Genomic DNA, 26,075 nt, shown 5'->3' with positions numbered 1-26,075 from the left:
AGGCTCCGATCCCGTGCCCGGGGCACCCGCGTGCTTCTGACACGGGCTGGCCTCACTTCCTGCTCGTGACTCCCAGCAGCTGAGCCCTGGCAGGAGCAGGGTGCCAGCTTGGACCACCACTGCAGCGCCCAGCGGGACTCTGATGGCCCAGGGCTCAGCCTGGCTTGGCCTGCGGCCAGGCCCCCCCTAGTTGAGAGCTGGGCCTTCCTTAGAGGTCAGCAGGGGGCCGGGGAGGGCGCCAGGCCCCGGGCGGAAGCCAGTCTGGTGGGAGGAATCCTGGCCACTGCGGGCAGAGTGCAGGGGGGCCTCGGGGCAGGGGCTGAGCGACCCTGGGAGGGTGAAGCTCCTGGACGTGACTTCGGCCTGGCTGTGGACAAGGAAGAGCCAGGGACGGGTGGACAAAGGCGCTCCCTGGCCAGTGGGGTAATCAGACACGAGCAAGCAGAGCGGAGGTGGAGGGCCTCCCAGGGCGAGAAGTGGTGGGAGCAAAGTCCCAGAGGAGGGAAGGGGCCTGGCCGGCTCAGGGAGGGGAAGGCAGGAGGCGACGGCTGGAGCTCGGCTCTCAGAAGGGATGGAGGGAGGCAGGGGTGAGGGAGGCAGGGGTGAGGGAGGCAGGTGCTACTCAGACTCCACGCTAAGAAGCTACCTCCATCCTGGGCAGTAGGGAGCTACTCCATGTTTTGGAGGAAGGGAGTGAGTGATAAGGCTGGGGTAAGTAGGAGGCAGAGGGAGGAATTGACAGCTGGAGAGGCAGACCCGGGGTCGGTGTGGAGGGAGGGGTAGAGACGGTTACTGCCAAGATGATGGGGCTGTCAGGCCAGCAGGGGGCTGAGGATGGAGCTTTCAGGGGCAGGACGCTGTGTGTTCAGCCGGAGGTGCCCATGATCAGCGTTACCTAGCGGTCCACGGCTGGGGGAAAGGGGACATGCTGGTCTTGACCCTAGGGTAGAGCTGCCTGGGGCGGGGCTGCTGCTGCCGCCAAGTCGCTTTAGTCACGTCCGACTCTGTGCGACCCCATGGACTGCAGCCTACCAGGCTTCTCCGTCCATGGGATTCTCCAGGCAAGAACACTGGAGTGGGTTGCCATTTCTAGGAAGGAGCAACTGGAGAGCCAAGAGGAAGCCCATGGAAGCTGAGGCCAGCCAAGGAAGAGGGTCGGTCGGCCACATAAAGGTAATGAATGGCCTGGCAGAGGGTGCCAGGGGGCATCCCAGGTGGCACAGTGGTAAAGAATCTGCCTGCCAAGGCAGGAGGCAGAGGAGAGGCAGGTTCGATGCCTGGGTCTGGAAGATCCCCTGGAGGAGGGCATGGCAACCCACTCCTGGATTCTCGCCTGGAGAATCCCCATGGACGGAGGAGCCTGGCGGGCTATTGCCAAACGTCAGACATGACTGAGTGGCTGAGCATGCACAGGGATGACAGAAGGAGGGGAAAATGAGGGATGCGGATGGTGGGTGGACATCTCTGCCTAAAGTCTGCCTCTGAACTGCTCCTGAGAGTGAAACGGGTGAAGCAGAGCCGGAGAGGCCTGATCCCAGAGGAGCTCAAGGCATGAAGAAGGTCACAGGCAGGGCCGCCCGCTCCCCTCCACCACATTGAGCAGTCCTTAGCGGTAGGCGCCTCTCTCCGTGGGCAGAGGGCTGGTCTCCAAGAAGGAACAGCTGGGAGCTGTTAGCCAAGAGCCTTGGAAGCACCAGGGGATGCTTTCAGGAAAAGTGATCTGGGTTCCCTGTTGGGGGGGTGGGCCAGTCCCTGGCGGGAGTTGGGGGGCAACATCACTCCTCTGGGCTTTGCAGGGTGCATCGGAGCCCAGCATTTCCTGGGTGCTCTTGGTGAACCTCCCCGCCCGGAGCGTGACCCTGAGGAGAGGCGCAGAGTGGCCAGCTCCCTCTCGCCGCCTGTGTCTCAAGGCCCTAAGTGCAGGGCAAGCTCCTACTTGTCTTCAGGCCATGGACCACGTCCACCGAGGTCCCCTATGCCCAGGGAGGCAGGCAGGGCTATCAGAAGGGGGGCAATCTGAACCCAGCTCCCCCGAGGGGCCACGGACCACTGCACACCTCCCTTGGCCTCCATGTTCTGGGAGCCCAGGGTCTCGGGGGGGGGGGTGCCAGGCAGCTGAGTGGGCACCTGGCATGAAGTGAGCACCAGCGCCCATGCCCGGCGCCCACGCCCTCCCAACCGCGGCGGGTGTGGAGGCAGCCCCGCCCTCTCCCCTGGCGCCTGGAGAGGGGAAGCCGCTCTTGGGTGGTGGGCCCTCGGGAGGGGGCGGTCTCACCCTCCTGGCGCTGCCAGGTGCCACCCACAGGCTGCTCACCGCAAAGGGGCCCCTGGGGGTTTCCCCTGCGCCTCCCCCAGCCCCACGAGCTCAGAGCTGGCCTGGGTCCCGGCGGCTGGGGCTCCGCTCAGCAGGCAGGCCCAGGCTCCTTGGGAGGGACCTGCGGTGCGCACACATTTGGAGGCCCGCCCTGTGCCTGCAGCAGGGGCCTGGGGTCACAGCGCTTCGTGCCGGGCACTGCGCCCCGTCCTCACTCCCCGCCCTCTGACACTCCTGGAGGGGGCAGGCCGGCTCGCCACCCCAACCCTCACCCATGCAGCAGCTGATTATTAAGCACCCGCGGCTACCCAGGCGGCGCTAGTGGGAAAGAACCCACCTGCCGATGCCGGAGACGCAAGAGATGCGGGAGACTTTATAGGTGTGATCCCCAGGTCGGGAGATCCCCTGAAGAAGGGATAGGCTATCCACCCCAGGATTCATGGGCTTCCCTGGTGGCTCAGACGGTAAAGAATCTGCCTGCAGTATGGGAGACCTGGGTTCGATCCCTGGGTAGGGAAGATCCCCTGGAGGAGGGCATGGCAACCCACTCCAGTACTCTCGCCTGGAGGATCCTCATGGACAGAGGAGTCTGGAGGGCTACAGTCCACAGGCGCTCAAAGAGTCGGACACAACTGAGGCGACTTAGCCCACCCACAGGCAGGCCCTGGGAGAGGCCCTGGGAGGGGGGCCCGGACAGATGAGGAAACTGAGGCTCGAAGCCCCGAGCGCCAGGCCAAAGGTCACACAGCAGCTCCAAATCAGGTCGGACTCCGCAAGCCGCACGCGCTTCTCCCTTTAGTCCTCAGTCTCCTTCCCCGGAGAGCAGGCTCGAGGGAGCCTGCCCCTGGCCCACGCGGGGAGCCCGATGCTTGGACATGCATACACAGTGGGGCTCGGCCCCCTGAAACCCTGCCTGGCTGCTGCGGTGTCCCCAGAGGCCCACTCCTTCCCCACCCCCGGCTGCCCTGCACACCCACCCGCTCTGCCGTCCCTCAGCCGGATGCCTCCCTGCCCCGTGTATCCGCTGTGGTGTCCTGCACCCTCTGCTCGTGCTGACCCCTGCCTACAACCCCTTCTGCTCTCAGAATCACAGTGGCATTTACACAGCACATCTTGGGGGCCTTTCCCATCAAGGCCCCGGCTCACCCCCTGCAGGAGCTGCTACCCTTAGCTCATTTCCAGACACAGATGCAGAGACAAAGTGGGGAGACAGAGCCTCACGCCCAGGACTGCCCAGCGGCCACCGATCTGCAGGGCGGGCCTCTAACTGCCACCCCGCATCACCCCGCAGCCAGCCTGCTGCACACGTCCGCCCCAGGACACCGCAGAGCATCCATTCACAGGGGCTGGCTTCCAGAGACACCTGCCTCGTCCCAGAGCCTGGAGGGCCGGGCAGGCACAGAGCAGCACCGGGACGGCAGAGGAACCAGCCAGCAGGCGCAGAAAAGCGAGCGGGCGCGGCCGGCCTGGCCTCCCAAGGGCGAGTGTGTGCCTGGCCCCCGGCACCCACAGCCCGGACGGCAGGTTCCCACGGGCCCGGAGGCGCCCTTACCTACTCGGAGCTCTTGCCCGAAGACGGTCTTCTCGCCGAGGGCGGAGCAGTTCCAGCGCCCGAATCGGAACTGGTACTGGCACTCGTTGATGCCCATCTGCGCCCCCTCCCCAATCACGATGATGGCATCGGGCCGGCTCTGACAGATGGCGCGCTGCCTCGGGGCCAGGCCAGGAATCTTGTTGCAGATGATGTTGGCTCCCAGGGCCACGACGGATGACAGGGCTCTGCGGAGGGGAGAGGACCGAGGAGGTGAGCCGCCTGCTGTGCCCGCCCCGCCCAGCCCCTCGGGCCACGAACGCGTTCCCTCGCCACACTGCCTGCTGGGGAACCAAGCGCAGACCCCTGCCCTCAAGGGACCACGTCCCACTGACCCCCGCAGGACTCTGTTTTGAAAAGACATGCATGCACCTCTTGAGTCCCCTCAGCCTCAAATTCACAAGAATGGGATTGGAAGGACCAGAGTCACAAGTCTGACGAACCGACAGTCCTCCAAACACAGGAACCGCGCCTCTCTGAATCTCGGGATCAGACACACAGACTCTGCAGGCACTTGACGGCCATGAACTTGGGACTGTCTGCAGCTGCCCCCAAGCAGCAAACCCCAACTTCCCCATCACCTGGAGACCCCAACTCCCCTCTCCCCCAGGGGCCCGAAGCCAGGCAGGCTGCTAAGGGGGCCGCCCAGGCCAGGGGCCAAGCCCACCGGGTCCTGACTCCAGCCACAGCCCATGTGTAGCCTGCCCCTCTGAGCCTCAGTTTTCACACCCTCGATGTGGGGTATAAAGCACCTATTCCCACCACACAGGCTCAGACCAGAGAAGCATGGGGGAGAAAGGCTGCACACATGGGGGTAACCGTCATTATTTTATTCTTGTTTCTGGAAGTTGGGGTGCATGCGGAGAAGACAGGAGCTGGCATGAACCGAGCCGTGTGCCGGACTCAGCAGGCACTTTACTGCGGCGAGTCATCCTCAGAGCGACGCTTCCTGAAAATGCTCTGAGTTAATCCCCCAGCACCCTGCAGGAACCCGGGGCACTTTCTGGGCTCTTTCTCTCTTTGCTTGGGTGTCATCAGCCTGACTGTCTGTTTAAGGAGGTGGAATTCACATGGCAGGAACTCTACCGGTTTACAGTCCTGTGGCATCCAGCACATCCCCAACGTTCATCAACCACCGCTGCTGCCAAGTTCCAGGGCATCGTCACCACCCCAGAAAGCACCCCCAACCCCTCGGCAGTCACCCCCGAGCCCCCTGGCAGCCAAGACTCTGCTTTCTGTGCCTGTGGACATTTCATACAGACGGAATCAAACAACACATGCCTTTTTGTGTCTGGCTTTTCTCACTTAGTATAACCTGCTCAAGGCTCGTCCTCGTTGCATCAGGAACTTCCTTTTTCATAGTTAAATAATATTCCATCGTTTGGCGAGATCACGTGCTGTTTATCTGCTTGGCACTGACGGACGTTGGGTTTGCTTCCAGCTTTTGGCTCCTGGGAATAACCCTGCTCTGGACACACACGCGCAGGTTCAGTCTGAGTCCTCACTTTCCGTTCTCTGGGGCAGGTGCCCAGGAGCAGAATTGCTGGGTCACCGGGTCATTTGTCACTCTTTGAAGAACCCTCTGACTGCTTCCCACAGAAGCTGCACCTGCTGCTTGGCTTTAAGCACCCAGGGAAGGGACAGCAAGCTGGAAAGAGGGGAGCTGGTTTTCACAGGCCCATGGCAACAGCTGGTTTTAAGATGGAGTCTGACTTCCAAACAGCAGACCAGAGGGCAAGAGGCGGGAGTGGGGAGGCCACGAGGGGCTCCCCAAAGCCACTGCCCAGGCCCTGGTCTCCTAGCATGGTGAGCTCGCTCCTCCTGCCCAGGGCCTGCCAGCCCCTTTCTGGACAGGAGCGAGTCAGTGTTTTTCCAGGGCAGCTGGGCACCCACAGCCAGCTGGGAAAGTCCCCATGTGGCCTGAGCCCACAGCATGTGCTGTGCCCAGGACACTCCGGCGACACTCAATCCCCACGGCCCGCCCACCCCACCCGCTAATCTGGCCAGGACCCCCCTGGGTCTCCCACGGGCACAATGGGCAGAAATGCCCGGGTCTGGCTTGGAGAAAGAGCATCTGGGCAGGCGGGGCTGGGAGCGGGCTGGAATCTGGGGAATTCAGCCCAAAGTAACCGTAGACGCTCAGAAAACCGAGCCGGGGAAACGAGATGGATGGGAACTCTGCCGGGTACCGGCCTCCAGGCCTCAGGTTGGAGCCTGGACGTGGAAAGCACATTCCCCGTCCTCGGATTCTTCCAGCAGGTTCTGGGCCGTCAAGGGTGAGAACCCCCGTGCCTAGGGACAGGGCTTCAGACAAACGGGGTCTAACAGGACGGACCTGGCGGCAGAAAGAGGCCGCGCAGCTCCGGCCCCCTCCTCCGGACTGGCCACCCCAGTGCCCCCTCCCCTCATCCCTCAACCCCTACCCCCCAATCATGCCCCTCAAAGCCCACAGCTCTCCAGGCTCCTTGCTCAGAGCCAGAGGCTTCCTGGGATCTGCCCGCTAACGACCCCGCTACTTCTGCTGGTGCTGGTCCCTCTGCCTGGGACGCTGGCCTCCCTCCCTTTTTCCTGTTCTGCAAGTTCTTCTTCCCTCCCAGGCCCCAGGGCAAGCCCCCCTGGGCTCAAACCCCACCGCCCGTTCAGTTCAGTTCAGTTCAGTTGCTCAGTCATGTCCGACTCTTTGAGACCCCATGGATTGCAGCACGCCAGGCCTCCCTGTCCATCACTAACTCCTGGAGTTCACTCAAACTCATGACCATCTCATCGGTGATGCCATCCAGCCATCTCATCCTCTGGTGTCCCCTTCTCCTCTTGCCCCCAATCCCTCCCAGCATCAGGGTCTTTTCCAATGAGTCAACTCTTGGCATGAGGTGGCCAAAGGACTTCAGCTTCAGCATCACGTGGGGCCGTTACCAAGGACAAGTATGGGGGACACTGGTCTCGTGGACACAGACCCCCACCCTGGTCTCACAGTCGTTATTTCCACACCTGGCCTCTCTCCACCCAAGACTGCAAACGTGTCCAGGGCAGTGCAGATGTGAGCTGACCCTGGGGCCTCGGGGCTGCCCCCATGTAGTCGACCACGAGTGTGCAGTGGGTGAATGAATAGACAAATGAGGAAATACTCATGGATTGGGACTTCCCTGGTGGTCCAGTGGTTGAGAATCTGCCTGCCAATGCAGAGACACCGGTTCGATCCCTTGTCCAGGAATATCCCACATCCCACGGGGCAGCTAAGCCTGTGAGCCACAAGAGAAGCCAGCAAAATGAGAAGCCCACGCACTGCAATTAGAGAGCTGCCTCTGCTCGCTGTAACTAGAGGAAGCCTGCACACAGCAACGAAGGCCCAGGGCAGCCAAAAATAATAAAATAATAATAATAAAAATACTCAAGGATTGTGTCTAAAAGAGCACCTACAACTCAGTAACGAGAAGGCAGGGCAATTTGAAAATGGACGAAGGACTCAGACATTTCTCCCAAGAGAGACAAATGGCCCCCGAGCCTGTGGAAAGATTCTAAACATCGCTCATCACCAGGGAGATGCAAATCAGAATCACAGTGAAGAGACACCTCCCGCCCACCAGGATGGCTGCGATCAGACAACAGAAAACAGCAGGCGTGGGCAAGGACGTGGGGAAACCGGGACCCACTGCGTCGCTGGTGGGTGGGGCAGCAGTTGGGATGGTCCTCGAAAAGTTAAATATAGAATGACCACAGGACCCGGCAATTCCACCCCTAGGTGTGTATCCAAAAGAATGAAGCCAGGTGTTCAAACAAAAACCCGTTCACAAACGCTCACAGCAGCACCACTCACAACAGCCGAAAGGAGGAAGCAGCCGAGAGGCCCATCAGCGGGCGAAAGGCCAAACAGGACGAGGCCTCTCCCGACAATGGAATATTATTTGGCCATAAAAAGGAATGGGACTCAGATACACACTCCATGGATGAACCTCCAAAACATCATGCTCGGGGAAAGAGGCCAGACACAAAGGGCCACGTGTTGTAGGATCCCTTTGATAAGCAGCGTCGAGCAAAGGCAAACCCGCGGAGACGGAAGCAGCTGGGGGACGGGCAGCGGGGAGTCCCCGCTTCATAGCTGCGGGATTTCCACCTGGGGTGACGGGGAAGTTACGGACTCGACAGAGGCGGTGGCTACGCAGCACTGTGAACGCACAGGCGCCACGGAACTGTATGCTTCAACCGTGGAAGTGGACATTTTAGGTTAAACTCAATTTTAAACAATGCTACCTGTACACAGGACTTGCACACCCCGGCCGTGGGTGAGATGTGTGGAAGGGGCTGAGAGGGGCCTCGGCCGGCTGACTCCCTGCCTGTGGTCACTTGTCTGCCTCCCCCGGGGGGGTGGTGGTGACGGAGGACGGGGACGGGGGCCCCAGCCGTCCCCCAGATGCCAGCGTGTGCCTCAGCGGTGAGACAAGGGCTTCCCAGGTGTCTCAGTGACGAAGAACTCGCCTCCCAGTGCGGGAGACCCAGGTTCGATCCCTGGGTCAGGAAGATCCCCTGGAGGAGGAAATGGCAACCCACTCCAGTATTCCTGCCTGGAGAATCCCATGGACCAAGATCCCTCATGGCACACCGTGTGGCCATACGTAAATAAGCAGATAAATGAAATGAATCCTCCAGGTCACTTGTTAGTTCATCGAGGTTTCTGGATAGCTTCCGTGGCTGGCCTTCAAGGTCTGGCAACCGGTCCACTCCCCTCCCGCCACTGACCTCCTTGAGCAGGCCTGGCCCCCCACACCCCAGGACTGTTCCTTCTGCCTGGAAGAGCGGGGAAGCTGCAGATGTGAGAGACCAGGGAGTTAGGAAACCAAACCATCCACGTGGGAAAGGGGAAGAGATACATGATCGCAAAATAGCTGGTGCCCTGCAGGAGACAGCAGGGCGGACGCAGGCGGCATGCTGGGGTAACTGACAGTTTGGGGGGTGCTGGACAGGCTAAGGGGACTCTTAGCAAGCGAGATGCCCCACCGGGGGCGGGGTGGCTCTCACCCTCCGAGAGGCTGCCCGCCCAGGTGCCCTGGGAGAGACTGGCAGGGCAGCTCTGTGGGGCCCCGAGCACAGAGAAGCAGGGCGGGGCGCTTGTGTTTCAGTCGCTGACTTTTTCCATGGAAAATTTTTCTCCGGGCTCATCCCCTCCGCTTTCCTGGGGCCTCGGGACACAGGCAAATGCCAGAGGGAGTGGGCAAAGCTGAAAATCCAGAACTTTGCTCACCCCAGCCAGGGTCAGTCCCACGGGTTGGTGGAGGGGAGTTTGGAGGAGGAAGGTTCAGGCCCTGCAGACAGGAAGCCCTCGCCTCTTCACTGGGGGCTGTGGACAGGGCTATCCGGTCTCAGACCAGAGGGTGCTTAGACCAGCATTGGCACAGGAGGCGGCTGCCCCTGAACAACTGGAAGATCTTTTACCTGCCAGAGCGGTCCAAGTGGGTGGGACCACCTGTAGGATGAGGGGCTCCAGTGGGGGTGGGGGAAGGCGTGCTGCCAGGTGACTGATGAGCAGGACATGGCCAGGGGTGGGCGGGGCTTTTGCAGTGCCCTTAGCCAGGCTGCCCGCCTGGCCATGCTGTGAGGAGGGGCTAGGAATGCGAGTGCCGGTGCTGGTCAGCTTTGCTGGAGCCCTGGCTCTGCCTTCCCCCGGCTCTGAGACCTCAGGCAAGTTTCTTAACCATCCCTGGGCCTCAGTTTCCACATCTGTAAAGTGGGAGTAATAATTGCATTGGTACGTCACAGAACTGCCTGGAGGGGTGCATGAGTCAAAGAACACGGTGTTTTGTAGCTGGCCTGTGGGGAGAGGTCAGCGTTAGCCATTAGTAACCAGCGCTCACGGCCTGAGACTGCACCCGTCACTGACGCTCTTCAGTGAGTCCCCAGGGTCCAGCCTCCTTGTGGGGACCAGGGAGAGACCAGCTGTGTCTCTCAGAGGACCAAAGCTTAAACCAGCAGTTCTGCAGCCAATGGGTGCCACACTGGCCACTGCACCCACCCACCAAGGGGTTCATTCCTGGACCAGCTCTCCCGTCTCCCCAGCAATTCCACTCTGGGGTCTATACACCCAGGAAAACCAAGCACTTATGTCTGCCAAAGGACATGCATGCAGGTCTCCAGCTCAAACTGAGAACAACCACCCACAATGACCAGGAGAATGACAGGCAAATTACAGCATATTCACCCCGCGGGACGAGACCACTTACACGTGTGACTCTCAGACGCCATGCTGCGTGAAAGAGGGGGCAATGCAAATGCTGCTACATAGGAGAAGCTCCAGGTCAGGTAAGACTCAGCATCGAGCCAGGAGCCAGGAGAGAGTTGCCCTTGGTGGGAGGTGCTTGGAGGGAAGGGGTGCACAGGGGAGCCTCCTGGGGGCTAGAATGCTCTCTGTCCCGAGCTGGGCAGTGGTTACACAGGTGCCCGTGTATATAGACATGCATCACACTGTCCATCTGAGATTTCTGCGTTTTATGTAAATTATACCTCAATAAAAAAAGTAAGCTGTTGCAGTACAGCAAGTCCCCTACAAACAGACCTTCAAGTTGTGAACTTGCAAAGATGTAAACATTCCTGCCAGCCCCTGGATGCCAACCGTTGTGCCGTGCTACTTACTTATCAAGGTACTGTGAAAGTGTCAGTCGCTCAGTCATGTCTGACCCTTGGCGACCCCACAGACTGTAGCCCACCAGGCTCCTCTGTACTATTAGAATAAAACTGTCTTTATTTTTTGTGTTTGTTTTTTATGTTCGTATGGTTTATGTGGAAAGTATCATAAACCTATTACGGTACAGTACTATATAGCCGATTGTGTTAGCTGGGTACCTGGGCCAACTTTGTGGACTTACGAACACACTCTCAGAACGAAACTCCTTCATATGTAGGGGTCTTACTGTGCAAGACTTTACTGGGGTGGCAGAACAAGGCAAGAATGAAAAATCAAGTTTTCTTACAAAAACTAAACTAAAAAAAACACCCTTAAGAAATAAAATGTGAATATTAGAGGACATCCCTGGTGGTCCAGTGGTTAAGAATCTGCCTTGCAATGCAGGGGGCACAGGTTCGATCTCCGGTCAGGGAACTAAGATTCCATGTGCTGCAGAGCAACTAGGTGCTTGGGCCACAGCTAAAGGGTCTGTTTCACAATGAAAGACCCCGCACGGGCCAAATAAAGAAATAAAGTATTTTTAAAAAACGTGAACCTTAAAGATGATTCCTGTGTGCTTGAAGGCCGCTCACCCCTCATGCAGCACAGGCTTGTGGGGGCAGCTGTGAACTGGCCCCCTCTGCAGGCGGAGCTGGGCTGGGCCACAACACGGCCCAAATCCAGGCTCAGAGGCTCCGGGATCAAAGGGCACCCCCAGCCTGGCTCTGCTTAGGGCTCTCCCCTGCCTGCCCACCACCCTCTGCCTCTGCCTAGACTCTGTCCACCGATGTGGCCAGCCTGTGGCCATGGGGTTCTGGTCCTCTGGGAACCCTGAGTAGGGAGGCAGGCTCCGCCAGCAGCTCCCGGGGCAATAAGGAAGGTGGGCACAGGGACCCTGAGGGCCGTGGGGGTGGAGGGAGCCCTACGTGGTGGGGGGTACTGCACTAGGCAGGGCCTGTTGCTCTTGGCCTGCGCCTGGCCAGCACTCGGGGCCGGAGGCAGAGCTGCCCACCTGCTAGCTGTCCTCTGCCCAGAGGAGCCGGGCCAGGCCCTGACGGGCAGCTTCCTCCCAGCGCTGCCCACTAAGACCCCTGTTGGGGCCAAGCCCCTCTCCTGCCATGGCCCAGCCTCGGGGCTCTTCGGGCGTCCTTGCGAAACCACCTCAGGTATGCTGAGGACCCAGGAGGGGTCGACTGGGGGGAGCCAGAGTCTCGCCAGCGCTCAGGACTAGAACCATCCTGTCCTCCCCATCCCTGCGTAGGACGCCGCTGCCGCGTTCAGGAGCCAAAACCCTCCAAACCCACCCCGGCGGCTAGCAGTCTAGCCTAAATCCTTCATGCTGCTGGACTCAAGGTGGCATGAGCACCTGCTGTGTGCTGGACTCGGCTCAGAGTCCCCTGAGTAGTGGGGAGGCGAATGTTATAACAATAATAGTAATAGCGGTTGTTGTTATTCCTCAGAATAAACACTGAAAGCTCCAGAAGGTCCAACCACCTGCCCAGGAGCTCAGGGAGGGAGGGAGGGAGGGAGCCTGGTCCCAGGTGGTCAGTACCTCATCGCCTCATCCTTGACCCCAAAGACAGTTGGAGGGTCACCTGTCCACCTGGAGAGCCACAGAAAGCGGGTCCACAGAAAGCGGCTTGTGACGGTGAAGGGCAAGGAAGTCTCGCGTGCTGCCGTCCACGGGGTGGCAGAGTCAGACACGACTGACTTAGCGACTGAACAAGAGCCTTGCCACTTTACACACTGCTGAGTGAATGCCTGCCTCCATGTGAGGTCTAGCACTGCGGGCCTCCGGAGGTGGGCAGCGTGCTGTGATTCTGGGGGGAGGCCACCCCAAAGTGCCCTCCCCTGGGCCCTGATCCACTGGCATCCCTGTCTTCCTGCTGAAAAAGCCAGACAGAGGTGGTGTCACTGCCAGCCTGGCCCACGTGACGGAACAGCCTCTCAGGCCCAGAGGAAGCCTCAAGCCATCTGATCCGTCCATGGGGCCTTAAGGCGACGGCCATGGAGGCGGCCCTGGGCCAGGCACCTCCACCTCGGCATGCTGCTTCGCCTACAAAGTCCCCGACGACCAACCCCACAAACCACAGCCCGGGACAAAGATGCCTCCGCAGAGGGCAAACGCCCGCTGCGGCAGGGACCCCAGGCTCCCCCGTCACAGGACAGACTCCCGGCCCTGATGCAGCCCACCTCCCACCCCAGGGCTGGGGGTTCAGCCTGCCCTGAACCCACCAAAGGATCTTGGGAACGCCCCTGAGCCCAGGACTGGGGCAGCACTCCATGGGGGGCTGGGAGCCAAGGACTTTCCGGAACCCAGACCTCATGACTGAGCCCAGCTGGGCCTCCACATCCCAGACCCCTCCCAGAGCCAGGAGCGTGGAGTTACCGGGGGCGGGGTGGGGGGGCGCGGGAGACCTCTGACCCCTCTCGTCCCCCTGGGGAGGAAGCATGTACCCGTCTTGGGGAGGTGAGCAGTGAAGAAAGGTTTTTCCCGCAGGACGCCAGCCAGCCGGCCCCCTCTTGCCTCTGCGGATGCCCACCCCAGACCCGGCCTGCCCCTCTGCCCCGCCCCAGCACCGGCTGGGCGTGGCTTCAAGGCCTGAGCCCGGCGCTAGGCTGTTTCTCATTGGTCCTGGGTGCTGTCAATCATGAGGCTGCCACACCCCTTATCTCTCGGGTCACTAGCCCTGTGTTCTGCCTCTGCACCTTCACCCTCTGGTCCTTCTCCCAGACCTACTGACCTCCCCACCTCAGAGACCCTCCTCCGAGAGGCCTTCCCACCCCCACCCCGGCCCCCCAAGAGAGCCAGACTCTTAAGCCTGACCCCTCCGGCTTTTCCTGAGGCCATGTGGGGCAGGGTCTATCCACCACCACCAGCTGGGGGGGTCCCCAACATTGCCTGGCACCCAGCCAGACCTTGGACATGACCCCCCCTCCCCACCCCAGCCCTGCCCCCAGCTCCCTGGGAGACAGGGACAGGCTGGCTGAGCTGAACCAGATCCCGCCTCCCTCCAGGCCCCCAACCCTGGCCTGGCCCTGGGGGGCCCAGTGGCCCAGAGCTCCTCCAGCCCACGTTCCTGGCCCCGGGTGCTTTGTAATTCTTCCTTCTCGGGCATCCTCCGGCAAAATATTTGAAGAATGTTCTAATTATCTGCGATCAGCCAGGGAGGCGAGCCTGGGTCCACTTGTCCAGGAAGTAACTGGGCAAATACCTGGGAGGGAGGCACCTGGCCCCCACGCCCATCCACTGCTGTGTCCCCGCCAGCCTCTTCCTTGGGTGGCCAGGGGTTGGCCCAGAACTTGCCAGCCACAGATGAGCCGGAAGAGGCTCTCAGTTCTGGAGCCCAGCAGGGCCCCGGGGGGCAGAGTCGGGGTAAGGGACGCATGGTGGCCTCGGTGCTCCTGCTTGTCAAACGTGGACAAGAATGTCTTCCAGGTCAGGGACCACTCTGCAGACCATCACAGCCCCAGGGCTCGGCACCAGCAGGGTCTCCACAGCCTTCCTCGGTAGGGATCAGGAGGGAATGGAATAGCAGGCTAGGAGGCTGGTGCAGCCAGTGCGAAGGCCCAGGGGCACACAGGCCACTTGTCCCCGCTCTTGCATCTGCCTTGAATCTGCTCATCTCCTTCCCCGGCTGGGGTTCTAGGCTAGCTTGAGGGGAGGCATGTGACTTGGGGACGTCCCCAGACTTCGGGAAGGCCACTCCAAGGCTACTCTTCTGAGACTCAGTTTTCTCATCTGATAGTAAGGCACAGTCAGCCCTCTGCTGGCAAACGGCTTCTTCCTCTACTGGGTCAGGAAGTGCTTTAACCCCCGGGACAATCGGGGGGTGGGGGGGATGTGCAGAGGGCTGGCTTTACTGAAGTCTGCCAGGCCATCTGAGGCATCCCCTTGCCTGCCCTGTCAAAGGGCCTGCACCAGAAGAGAGGAGGGGGCCACAGGACAAAAAGACCACCCTTCCCGAGCAGCCTCCTCCCCGTGTCCCACGCCATCTGCAGCAGGTCTTTTCAGGGTGTGCCCTACCAGCCCCCTTTCCAGAGGGGGACACTGCGATTCCGAGAGGACACCCCGCGGGGAGCTCCGTGGTGGGGGGCAGGGAGAAGGGGTCCCCGATGGCCCCCCCCACCACGCCCAGGCCTCAGTGTCCCATCCGCGCAGTGAGGCTGGGCAACCATCTAGGTACCTGCAGCTGGATCCTAGAGCCTTCTCCAGGTCGGGATCCTGTGTTCGGGTTCGGCTCAGCCCCTGACTCTCGCTGGCCCCTGGGAGCCTCAGTTTACCCATCCGTCCCCTGTGGGGAACGGCCCCCACTCGTGGGCGGGGTCTCCTGCGGACTGGCTGCCCGTGCCCGGGTCCCTGGGCTGCAGTCTTTCCAGGCCACTGCCCCGCTCAGCTCGCTGCCCACAGTGTTCCCGGGGAAGAGAGCAGGGCGTCCGCTGGCTCCCTCGTGCCCCCGGCAGGTGGCGGCCCCCCGCCCTCCCCGCATAACTGGCATTCCTGGCTTGGCATCCAGGGACCCCACCCTGGAGAGAAACCGGGCAGCCTGAGAGAGAGCAGGCGGTGGGCAGGGGGTCCTGGGCAGGGGCTGCAGCCACCAGAGGCAGACATGCATAGCCCGCGCTCTCCCAGGCCCTCCCTGGCCCGGGGAGCTGGAGGATCCATCCAGCCCCCACATCAGCCAAATCTGTGAAGTCTGAACCTCACCTGGTCACTCAGGGCATTGACCTCCGACCTCAGAAACATGCCGACCTCTGCTGGGTGCGTGGGCCCTTCATGACACTCCCGGGGTTCTGGCCACATTGTGCCACAGTTACCCCTCCCGGCCACCCTGTCTCCTCCAGCAGCCAGGCAAGAGTCAAGGCCCAGCTTGACGCCCTCTCCTCCAAGAAGCCCACCTGGGTCTCTCCTCCATTCTCCCTTCCTCTGCCCAACGTGGGCGCATCAACGCCAGGCTCCTGAGGAAGCCTTAGGGGCTGCGATTCAGCAGCTCCTGTCTGCCCAGGCCACGGCCACGCTTCCTGCACCCTCTGCTGTGCCCAGACCTTCCCCAGGCCTGAGCCCTGACCTTTCTCCTCACTCCCCGAGGTGCAGGTGGGAATGTTGATACCCAGAGGTGCCCGGGCACCTGAGGGCCCACGCGAGCTGAGGCCCAAGCAGGCATGAGGCCCCCAGCCCGGGGCTCGGCCTCGGCCCCAATGCCCCAGACCTGTTGGATGCGGGGGCGCCTGCAGGCCTGGGTGACCAGGATGCAGTCTGAAACCTCACAACAGACAGATGGACGGACAGGTGGGCGGGACAGGTGGGAGGAAGCTGGCAGGCCCAACAGGCCTGTGGCCAGGCTGGGAGTCTGGGCGCCTAGTGGCTTGGCCAGCACCGCAGCCTTCCTGACCACCCTGGACACAGTCTGAGCAGCAGGTCTGGGGGGCACGCTCCCGTCGGACAGTGGACAACGAGCCGTCCCCTCTGGGCAGACGGCGAGGTCCAGTCCCCAACCCGGGCGCCTCAGGCCGGCGTCCTGGAGGGTCCCTCTTCCAGGAGCAGGTGTGGGCGGGGGCCTGCCCTGGCCACTCAGCATCTCTGAGTGACAGTGACTCAGCGAGCCCCACCCACCCAGGCTCGCCCTCGCTCCATGGTCCACCCTCTGCTCTCCCCAAAGCTGGGCACCCCCTCTGGACCAGTCGCCCCTGCACAGCCCTCGCCACTCCCGTCTCTTTAAAGCAGCCCTCTGTTCTGGACTGCTCCCTCCAAGGAGTCCTGGGCCACCGGGGCCTCCCCAGCCAAGGACCTCCCAGGAGCAGCGCCTCCACCACCTGCTCCAACCCTGGCAGCCTGGCTGTAATGACCTGAACAACTGCCCTGAACAACTTCCTGGGGCTAGCCCGCTCAGGACACCTCCCCGAGCTCAGGGTTCTCCAGGGCTTGACCCAGGTGGCCAGGGTCCTCAGCACCAGCCCTGTCTCCTGCAGCCCGCTCCAGGTTAAAGGAGGGGGCAGGACCTTGGCCCCAGCCGCCCAGCCACCTGGAGGGGATTTGGTCTCGGAGCCAAGAGTGGGCTTGCAGCCTTTTCCCCCACTTCTGGCTCAGCCCCAGGCCCCGCCTGTCCCTTCAGCATCCTTCAGCTCCTGCCATCTTCTCCCGCCCCACCCCTCCCGCCAGAAGTCTCCAGAAGTCACCAGGCTGAGCAACAAGCATGGGGTAGCCCCGGGGGGTCAGCCAGAGCCTTCCCTCCTATGCCCACTGCTGGGGCAGAAGCTGGATGTCCAGGGGGACCCCCCCAGCCACTGGGGTCATCAGCCCTCAGCCCCTGCCTGCTCTTGGAGCCACATGGAAGGAAATGGGGAGGGGGAGGGGACAGGGAGGGCACGGTCCCTTACACAGCCCCTCCGGGACCTGCGGCCAGGAATGAAGCCCTGCCTGACCACACAGCCCTGGGCCGGCATCTCCAGGCCGCTGTCCCCCGGGTCCCCTGGGCCCTGGGAGATGAACCCAGAGTCCCTGTGTGCTCTGAACCCCTGGGAACAGAGGGAGTGGCCGAGCCCAAGGCAGCTGACACCAGCTTCACCGCCAGCCCTGGGCTCCTGGCCCGGCCAACCCCTGGGCACACGACCTGGGCACCCCCCAGGCCACCACCATCCCAGCCCAGTCCGTGGACCCGAGGCTCAGGAGGGTCACCATGGGAACCTGGGCAGGCAGGACCCCAAGCTCCACTCCCCGGGGGCGGTGGCACCATGAGAGGAGAGGACCCTGCCAGGGCGGGGCCAGGGGCATGGTTCGTGGGGGCCGCCAAGCCAGCACTTTGCCTGCCGCAGAGCTGACCCAGGGCAGCCGGGGACAGGGGACACAGGACAGGCCGGGAGGATGGGCGCAGTGAGGGGATGGATCTGGCTGCTTCCGCAGGGGGGTGTCAGCAGCCCCCGGAAAATCCCGGGTCTCCTGCCAGTCACCCTGGGAGGATGGGAGTCTGGGGAGCCTGGCTGTCATCCAGTCCCCCGGCGACCCCCTGGGCCCACCTGTGCCAACACACCCAGGGCCAGGAGGCCTCTGCCCCCGCTGGGCAGGGGGCCTTGACCAGGTCCGTGGGCTTTGCTGGGCCCCAGACACGCAAGCCGCCATTGGACCATCCGACCTGTGTGTACTGGGAACCGGCTGAGAGCCGAGTGCTGCGCTGGGCGCTGGGGGATCAGCGGTCAATCCCACAACCACAGGCCTGGCCTCTCGGAGGCTGGGTGCTGACAGGGCTCCCCTCCCACACTCGGCCTCCCAGCAGCCCTGCCTATCCGCCTCCCCCGGGCACCCCTCCCTCTGAGGCTGGCCGGACCAGCCTCCTCCCCTCCCCCACCAGTCACTCTGCACGCAGGGTCTTCCCTTAGCTCGGAAGGAAGCAGTTCACGCCTGCCCTGCAGCTCCCCAGGCCTGGGGCCCCCTGCCCTGCCTCCACGCAGCCCTCGCCCCCCACTGCCCCACCCCACCCTAACCAGGGCCACCTCCTGGCCATCCACGCCCCCCAGACCCCCACCCCCTTCTCCCAGCCATCTCGCTGCCACAGACACCATTCTCCTCTCTGGCACATTCTCTAGGACCCAAGTCAGAGGTCACCTTCTGGTCTACCATCACTGTTGATGGATTAGGGCTCCTGCTGTGGGTACCACAGGGCTTGGCTCAGTGATGGAGAAGGAAGCGAGCTTCCCAATCACAGCCGCACACGTGACCAGTATAGTCAAAGCTATGGTTTTTCCAGTAGTCATGTATGGATGTGAGAGTTGGACCATAAAGAAGGCGGAGCGCTGAAGAATTGATCCTTTCGAACTGTGGTGAAGACTCTTGAGACTCCCTTGGACTGCAAGGAGATCCAACCAGTCAATCCTAAAGGAAATCAACCCTGAATATTCATTAGAAGGACTGATGCTGAAGCTGAAGCTCCAATACCTTGGCCACCTGATGCGAAGAGCTGACTCATTGGAAAAGACCCTGATGCTGGGAAAGATTGAAGGCAGGAGGAGAAGGGGACAACAGAGGATGAGATGGTTGAATAGCATCATTGACTCAACAGACATGAGTTTGAGCAAGCTCCAGGCGATAGCGAAGGACAGGGAAACCTGGTGTGCTGCAGTCCATGGGGTCGCAAAGCGTCGGACACGACTGAGCGGCTGAACGACAGCAACGCGGCCAGTCTTGTTCCCCTGGCACAGGGGCTGAATGGGCCACATTGGTGTGCAGAGTGAGCTCGCAATGTTGGGAGTCCGCCAGCTGATGGCGGGAGGGCTGGAGGGGGCGGGGTGGTCCCTGAGCATCTAGCCCCATCACCTGGAGGGAGAAACTGAAGTCCAGAAGGAGGCAGGGTTGCCCACAGGCTGCCTCAAGTCCATGGCACAGGGCACTGTACACATGCTGACCCAACAGAGGTCACAAGCTGGCAAGCTAGGGCCACCTCCTCTCTGCTCAAGCTGGTCTCAGAGGAGAAAGGTTGGGGCCCTAAGGCAGGGAGAGACCCAGGGCAGGAACAGGCCTTCTTGGCTTCCCGCACCCACTGGGAAAGCGTCCCCGCTGGCCCCAAATCTAAGGCAGCCCTCACTTGGACTCTCAGGACTCCTGGTCAGCGGACAGTGCTAGCCAGCTGGGTTAGCTGGTTTCTCCACCCATGTGAGGTTACAGGCAGGGAATTGGTGGGTGGGGGAGTTTGTGGCAGGCAGGAAGCCTACATCAGCAGGACGCCTTGAGAGACAGCACAGAACCTAAGAGTCAGGCAAGGTGTGTGTATGCTCAGTCGTGTCTGGCTCTTTGTAATCCCATGGGCTGTAGCCCCCCAGGCTCCTTTGTTCATGGGGATTTTCCAGGCAAGAGTCCTGGAGTGGGTTGCCATTTCCTTCTCCAAGGAGTCTTCCCAACCCAGGGCTTGAACCGGGGTCTCTTGCATCCCCTGCACTGGCAGGCAGGTTCTATACCATCTGAGCCACCAGGGAAGCCCAAGAGTCAAGCAGATTCAGCTTCAGTCTGGGCTCAGCCCCACTGAGCATGACCTAGAGAGTTACTCCGAGCTCTAACCTTCAGGTTTCTCCAAGTGGGGGGCCTTTCCTAGCTCCCCTTTCTGGAAGGCCAGGAGGAAACAGATTCAGAGCAGACCCCAGATGTGAGAGTAAGCCTTTCTGAGGAGCCCTGGTCCCACAGAAGCGGAATGCGAAGCCCTGGTCCCCAGTCAGGGGCCCACGGAGCAGGTAATGAAGGAATTCCCATTCAAAAGCATTTTTCATCTGTTTTGCAGCTTGGTTCACTGAGGGCCTACGTCCCGGCTCTGGACCCCTCGGCAGCCTTGGCAACACTGCCAGGTGCCATGGGAGGGAGAACCCAGCCCCCATCCAGACTCCCGCCAGGGTGTGGCCCCTTCACAGCTCCAGTGGGCATGGCACTGGGGCTTTCCAGCACAAGGAATACCTCTGGCCCAGGAGGCACGTAGGGAAGGGTCGGGAGCAGGGGTGGCCTTGGTAAGTGGCTCCAGAAAGGGATGAAAGCCCACAGGTGTCACTGGGCTGGGACCACCAGGACGGCTATTTGGGCTTTTTCTGTTGATGCGGGGGAGCTGTTTGCTGGGCAGGGCCACGTCCCCCGGGGCCCGCTCTGGGCAGCTGTCAGGCTTTAGGGTCTGCGGCTGCAGTGGCTACTGCAGAATTGCAGTGTCTTCCACTCACAGCCTCAGGCCAAGCCCTTCTGGCATCCCGGGCGCCTCAGAGGCCACCTGCTCCAGCCCAAGGCTGGGCGAGGCTTTGGTGGGCAGGGTGCCAAGCCTCCGTCGGTGCTCCGCTGCTGAGGCTGCGAGATGACCTGCTGGGGGCCTCAGCAGCCCATCCACAGAGCAGGTCGGCCACGCCACGTGGCTGCCTCGCACAGAGGACCAGGAGTGCTGGCTTCCTTCCAGGCGAGGCCTCTCCCCGTCATCCCTGAGCCTCCCTCCTGCAACTGCTTGTATGCCTCCAGGGCCAGAGAGCTCACTGCCTCCCTGCCAACCGCGGGGCTGGCCCAGAAGCCGTGGATGCCCTGGGTGGGAGGCCAGACTGGGAGGGGGTGCCTGGGCAACTGCAGGGGCCCCTCCGTGAGGGAGATGGGGAAGATGGGGAGAGGGAAGAGCGCGCACCTGTGCCCACCCCCCTCTCCCGCCGGCCAGCCTGGGGGGAGGCCCCCACCCTGAGCCAGGGAAGGAGGACAAATGCTGGTTTTGTCCTTGGCCAGCGGGCGGCCCGCGCCACACAATGACCCTTTCATCAGGCTGAGGGAGCCCTGGGCCCGGGTTTCATCTGACAAGGGAGGGCGCCGGGCTCCCGTCCCCTTGCTGGGGGGGTTGGGGGGAGCGGAGCCCTATCTGAGCCGGACCCAGGGCCCCGCAACTTGGAGGCCTCAAGAGTCAGCTGAAGCCCCACTATCAGCCCCGGGGGGGCGGGGGCCCACGAGGTGAGGGGCTGCCCGCAGGCCGCACGGAATAGCCTGTTCCGGGGATCCCGATCCTGAGTTGACAGGGTGCCTACCTCTCTGCATTCGAGACCCCCATTCCCCACCCCCGCCCCTGCTCCAGAGCACCCCCAGCAGCGGCTCACCCTGGGGCCCCAGGGCTGCCGGGCTCCTCTCCCTATTGGACCAGAGCTGGCAGGGCTGTCATCCTGGGGCCTGGGTGACCTCAGCAAAGGGTCTCTCTACTGGACCCTGGCATTCGTGTCTTCCCACCTCAGGAGGACGCCGTGAGGCTCCCTGGAGAGAAACCCGGGGTGAATGTTTTTGACAGTGAGTATTCCTTCTTCTGGGAGTCTCTCTCACGCTCCTGTTTAGCCCGGGAAACTCCTATCCATCCGTCAAAACTCTGTCTACATGTCACCTGCTCTGGGAAGCCCTCAGAGATACCCTAAAGAGTTCATTACTCTCTCCTGAACAATTACAGCCACAGGGCTCCCCTCTGTCATGGGTGGCCAGCCTCTCTGCTCCTAATAACTGCAAATGGCCCCATCTTCTGAGCACTAACTATATACCAGATACCCAGCTGAGCACATCCCTGCATTTGCTTGTTGAATTATTACACTCCTCTGAGTTAAGGTTCCCCTGCCCCTCACTGTACAGAGGACATAGCTGAGGTTACGGGATGCACCCAGGCGATAATAGAGCTGTGAGCCTGGTATCTGGGTCACCATCAGGCCCCTTGGTCTCATAAGGACCAACAGGGACAGCTAGTCAGAAAATGGGCCCTCCTGCAGGCCTCAGTACACCGCTGAAGGGCCTAATGCGGCCACAGGAGGACGCATGTGGGAGACCCACCTTCCCCTGCTGACCCTCCACCCCACACACAGGGGGTCGAAGGAGCTATGTCAAAATGCACGCTCCCCCTGTCGTGGCTGCAGAGCCTCACGCACACGTCGTCAGTGTCCTGAAGTTCTCTGTGATCAAAGCACCTCTATTTGTGTATCTTGAGCTGGGGTCCCTTGGGGGCTGAGATTTCATCGGGACCCCCGGCTCCCACTGCCTGTGTGCACACCCTTCTCCAGAGTCACAGGTACTTTTGAATTCCAGTGGCGTGTGGGCCTGACCTGAGCCTGCGAAGCGACCGAAGACAACAAGCTGACAGGCCCAGAGGCCACCCAGCGGCGTTCCTCCTGCACCTGGACAGACACGGTCTCCCCGGCTGCGAGCTGCTCCTCCTGAACCCATGGCCCCTTTCTGCCCCTGCCTGGGCTGGTGATGCCCCAGGAGTGGGCCTGATTCAGCAACCCCCACCCCCCAGGGTCATGCCCACAGGGCCTCTGGGCCTGCGGTTGGCACCACCAGTAAAGCCACAGCGGCAGAGCCGGGAAGAGGCCAGTTTGGCAAGGCAGCGGTGAGCGCCCCTCACCCCCCGAAGCCAGGTGGTCGGTGAGTAATTGCCCCGTCACCATGACTCACCCGGCTCCCCAGAGCGGGCGGTCATCATGAGAAACTCCTACCGGAAGGTCTGGGGGGATCGCTGCAGCCAACCCCCGCATCTGGGAGCAGGAGGCCGAGGCCGCAGGGACCTGCCTGGGATGGCGGGCCAGCCTCCGCCTGGCACGAGGCCTCGGCCGGGCCCCCCTACCAGCCGGCCGGGTGCTGTGGGTCCTCCCCTCGGCCTGGGGTCTCCCACCTGCCCTCCCAGAGGCCCTGGGGACCCCCACGGGCCCCGAGAGTGCCTGTCCTGATGACACGGGAGAGCGGCAGCTGCCTGGTTGGCCAGCCGGGCCGAGCTCAGAGTCCGGCAGGGGCTCAGGGCTCTTCCAGGCCAGCACACCCGTCCGACCAGATCAGTGGCAGCGGCCCAGGCATGCATCTGGGATTCGCTGTGCGCGGACCACAGCCCGGGACGGGGAGCTGGGAGAGCAGCCCAGATGAAAGGGGCAGGATCAATTGTCCGCCAGTGCTTGTGATCCCAGCCATGGATGCCTTCTGGAAAGTTCTCTGGAGCAGAAAGACGCCTCCGCCCAGGGCCCCTCCTGCCCCTGGCATCCGCAGATCCCGCAGCGCTAACCTTACAGCTGACCCTCAACACTGATGGAAGCACTTTGTACTTGGGCGCCTCACCTGCAGCCTCACCTGCATTCAGGCCAGGGCTCGTAGACACCCCGCAGCGTCTTCTCACACACTCACCTTTGTTTGCATTACTGAGGCCCTGCTCCCACCCCGTGGCGCCTCACACTCCTAACCCTAATCCAAGTCAGCCCAGTGCCCACCAGCAGGTGGGGAAACCCCAGAGATGCAGGAGCCTCCCTGGCTCACTCTTGGGAACCCTGGAGTTAGTTTCTGCTTCAGCAACCCCCCACCCCCCACCCCCGTGCTGAAGACCAGCACCCCACTGGGGCGGGGGTGCTGAAGGCAGGGCAGGGGGCAGAGTCTGTCTGACTGCCCTCCCCACCACCACCCACCCCAGACCCCAGCACTAGCCCAGGAACGTTCCGGAAAGCTGTCGACGGAGGAGAATTTCTGCCAACAAAGCTGGCAGCGCACACTCTGAAGTGTGTGGAGTGAGCCTCTGTGGGCACAGATGGTCGTCACTGCAGGCCTGGATCTGGGGTGCCAACCCCAGTGGAAAACTCTGGGTCCATGGAGGTACACTGGCCACCACCTGCCCCTGAGCCCCTCAGCTGCGGCCTGGGCACCCCACTCTCATCAGCTCCTGAGACCGAGAATCAACCCCCCTCCTCCCTGCTTCTTGCTCCAAACCACCCTGGGAGGACTCCTGGTTTCCCATCCCTGGACACCACCGCCCCATCAATGCCAGACCTCAGCCAGCTGGCCCCGAAAGTGATCTGTTAAGCAGAGTAGCTGCTGATTCTCCAGCAAGGCTTAAGACAGACGTGCCGGGGGTTCTGGGGAGCAGGAGCCGTCTCCACCTCCCACCTCTAAGAACCAGGGCCTGAGATTTCAAGACCTCCGCGAGTTCACCCCTATCCCCGGAGGGACGCCAGAAGCAGGACTGTCTAGCCTGGCACTTTGCTAGCCTGAGTCCCCGACCATCAGGCGGTCCCCACCCGGCTCTAAGCCCTGCCCGGGGCGGCCTCCCCCCCTCCCTGCTCCAGGCGATGCCTCCGCAGCCAGCCGGGGCTGCCCGCCGGGCCTGGAGCGCTCTCTGCGCCGGGACCTTGTAATTATGTCCCACAGCCCGGGAAACCGCGGGCCTCGCAGCATCTGGCTGCGGTTGCGAACTTTTGTTTCAAGATGCGCGACTATTTATAGAAGGAAAACTGGTAGGATAGTAATTTCCTAGGAGCTGGAGGAGAAATTGGCTGCGTCTCTATTAAAAGGGGGTGGGGGAGCGGCGATTTATTAGGACTGCGGCCGCGCGGGGGGCGGGGGTGGCACACGGAGCGGGAAGGCAGCGGCTGCCCCCTCCGGCCGCGTTAGGCGACCCCGGACGTGGCCCGCGTGTAAAGGAGGGGAGGGGGAGGGGAGGCAGCACTGGCCCTGAGGTTTAATCAGTAGCATCCAGCTTCAGTTCCCCCAAACGGCGGTTCCATAAATCAAACGTCTTTTTTAAATCGGAGGCCAGGGCATATGCGTCCCATTAGAGAATCCGGCGAAGCCACCGCTGCGCCGACGCGCCCCTCCGCTCCCTGGGCCCGGTCGGGCCCTGCTCGGAGCTTCCCCGAGCTCGGCGGGCGCTGCCCGGCCCGACGCGCACGCGGGCCCACGCGCCTCGCGCTGCCTTGCCCGGGACAGCCGGGCGCACCTCGGCCGGCCGCACGCGGGCACTGCGCGCCCCGCCTCGCCCCTGGTGAGGTTCCGGCCGCTCGGCTCGGCAGGAAGCCGCGCGAAACCTCGCAAACTCCGGGGACAGCTTGGGTGCTGTCTGGTGGGACGCGCTGTGCACGTGTGCGCCAGTGTGCACGCGGGGCAGCGAGCGTGTGCGTTCGGCTCTCCCGAGGGTGGCACGGCCGTGCGGGCCGCGTGGGTTTATCTAGGAGGGGGACCTTGCTGGTCCAGGGCTTTGGCTGGGACGCGCCGGGCATCTTCGCGCTGCCCGCGCGCCCTCCGTACCTCGCGCTCGGTGCGCGCAGTCGGTCCACCGGCGCCGTCAGGCCTCCAGCGGGTAGCCCTTTCTCTGACCTCAAACTGCCTCAGCCGCCCCCCGCCCCAGTTCCTCAACCTTGGCGGCTGAGCCCGGCGAGGAGACCCAAAGTATCCCGGCTCCCGCGCGTGCCGTGAACCCGGCGCCCCGCCCCGGGACCTCACCGCGGCGTGCCCCGCGAGCCCAGCTCCGCCGCCGGAAGCCCAGGAGGGGGGCCCGCCCGCCCGCCCCGCGTGCGGCCCGCGGCACTCACAGGTAGCTGCCGCTGGACAGGATGAGAAAGAGCTGCGGGCAGTACACGGAGAGCAGCGCGCTGCGCGGCGACAGCAGGAGCATGGTGGGCCGGCGCTCCCGGGGGGCCGCGCAGGCCCCGCGGGCAGAGCGCGGGGGCCGGCTGGGGCCGGGGTCTCCGCGGCCCTCCCCAAGGCAGGGCGGCGGTACGGGGCGCTAGGGACCCGAGCGCGCCGGCCTCGGCGCAGCGGTCGCCCGTGCCCCGCCTCCAGGGCCTCGCATCTCGCCGGGGCTGGGGCTGCCGCGCGCGCTGAGGCTGGAGGGCCCGGTGGGGGCGCGGGCCGTGGGCGGCGGGTGCGCCTCGGCCGCCGTCCGGCCCTCCGTCCGTCGATCGGTCGGAATCAGCTCTGTCGCTCGCTCAGCCTCACGTCTTCAAGTCTCCTGAGGCGCCCAGCTGCCATTGGACGGGCCACCCCTACATCCGCCTCCTCCGCGGGCGGGTTTTTTTAAAGGGGAGGCTGAACGAAGCGTGCGGCGGGAGCCGCCTCCAGGGCTTGCCCAAACCACCCTGGCTCGGACAGCTCCCCCACCGACTTCGGCGAGCCCCACCGCTCTGGTGCGCTCTGGAGGGTGCAGCTGGGGGGCAGGCACGGCGGGCTAACCGCGCGGGGGCGTGCGCTCTTCTGGGGTGTTGTGCGAGGCTCTGTGCTCCTGTGTGCATGCACGTGCCTGCAT

At 62.7% G+C, this 26,075-nt stretch overlaps 1 protein-coding gene across 2 annotated transcripts in view; it reads right to left on the bottom strand.

Annotated features, from left to right (window-relative positions):
- Positions 1-26,075, bottom strand: part of WNT7B (Wnt family member 7B) — a 50,527-nt gene that overhangs the window by 20,738 nt on the left and 3,714 nt on the right. Inside the window, exons 1-2 of one of the 2 annotated variants that reach the window (XM_055566009.1) lie at positions 25,363-25,445; positions 3,867-4,093 (exon numbers count right to left, since the gene is read on the bottom strand). In XM_055566009.1, the coding sequence (XP_055421984.1) occupies positions 3,867-4,093; positions 25,363-25,445 (310 nt within the window). Of the gene's footprint in view, positions 1-3,866; positions 4,094-25,362; positions 25,446-26,075 lie in introns of those variants that run through there. The other variant, XM_055566010.1, reaches the window with a different exon arrangement.

The sequence above is a fragment of the Bubalus kerabau genome, chromosome 1 (genome assembly GCF_029407905.1).
Source record: "Bubalus kerabau isolate K-KA32 ecotype Philippines breed swamp buffalo chromosome 1, PCC_UOA_SB_1v2, whole genome shotgun sequence".
In the NCBI taxonomy this organism is placed as follows: Eukaryota; Metazoa; Chordata; class Mammalia; order Artiodactyla; family Bovidae; genus Bubalus; species Bubalus kerabau.
Note: the sequence above shows the minus strand (reverse complement) of the source record. Positions and strands in the feature narration are given on the sequence as shown.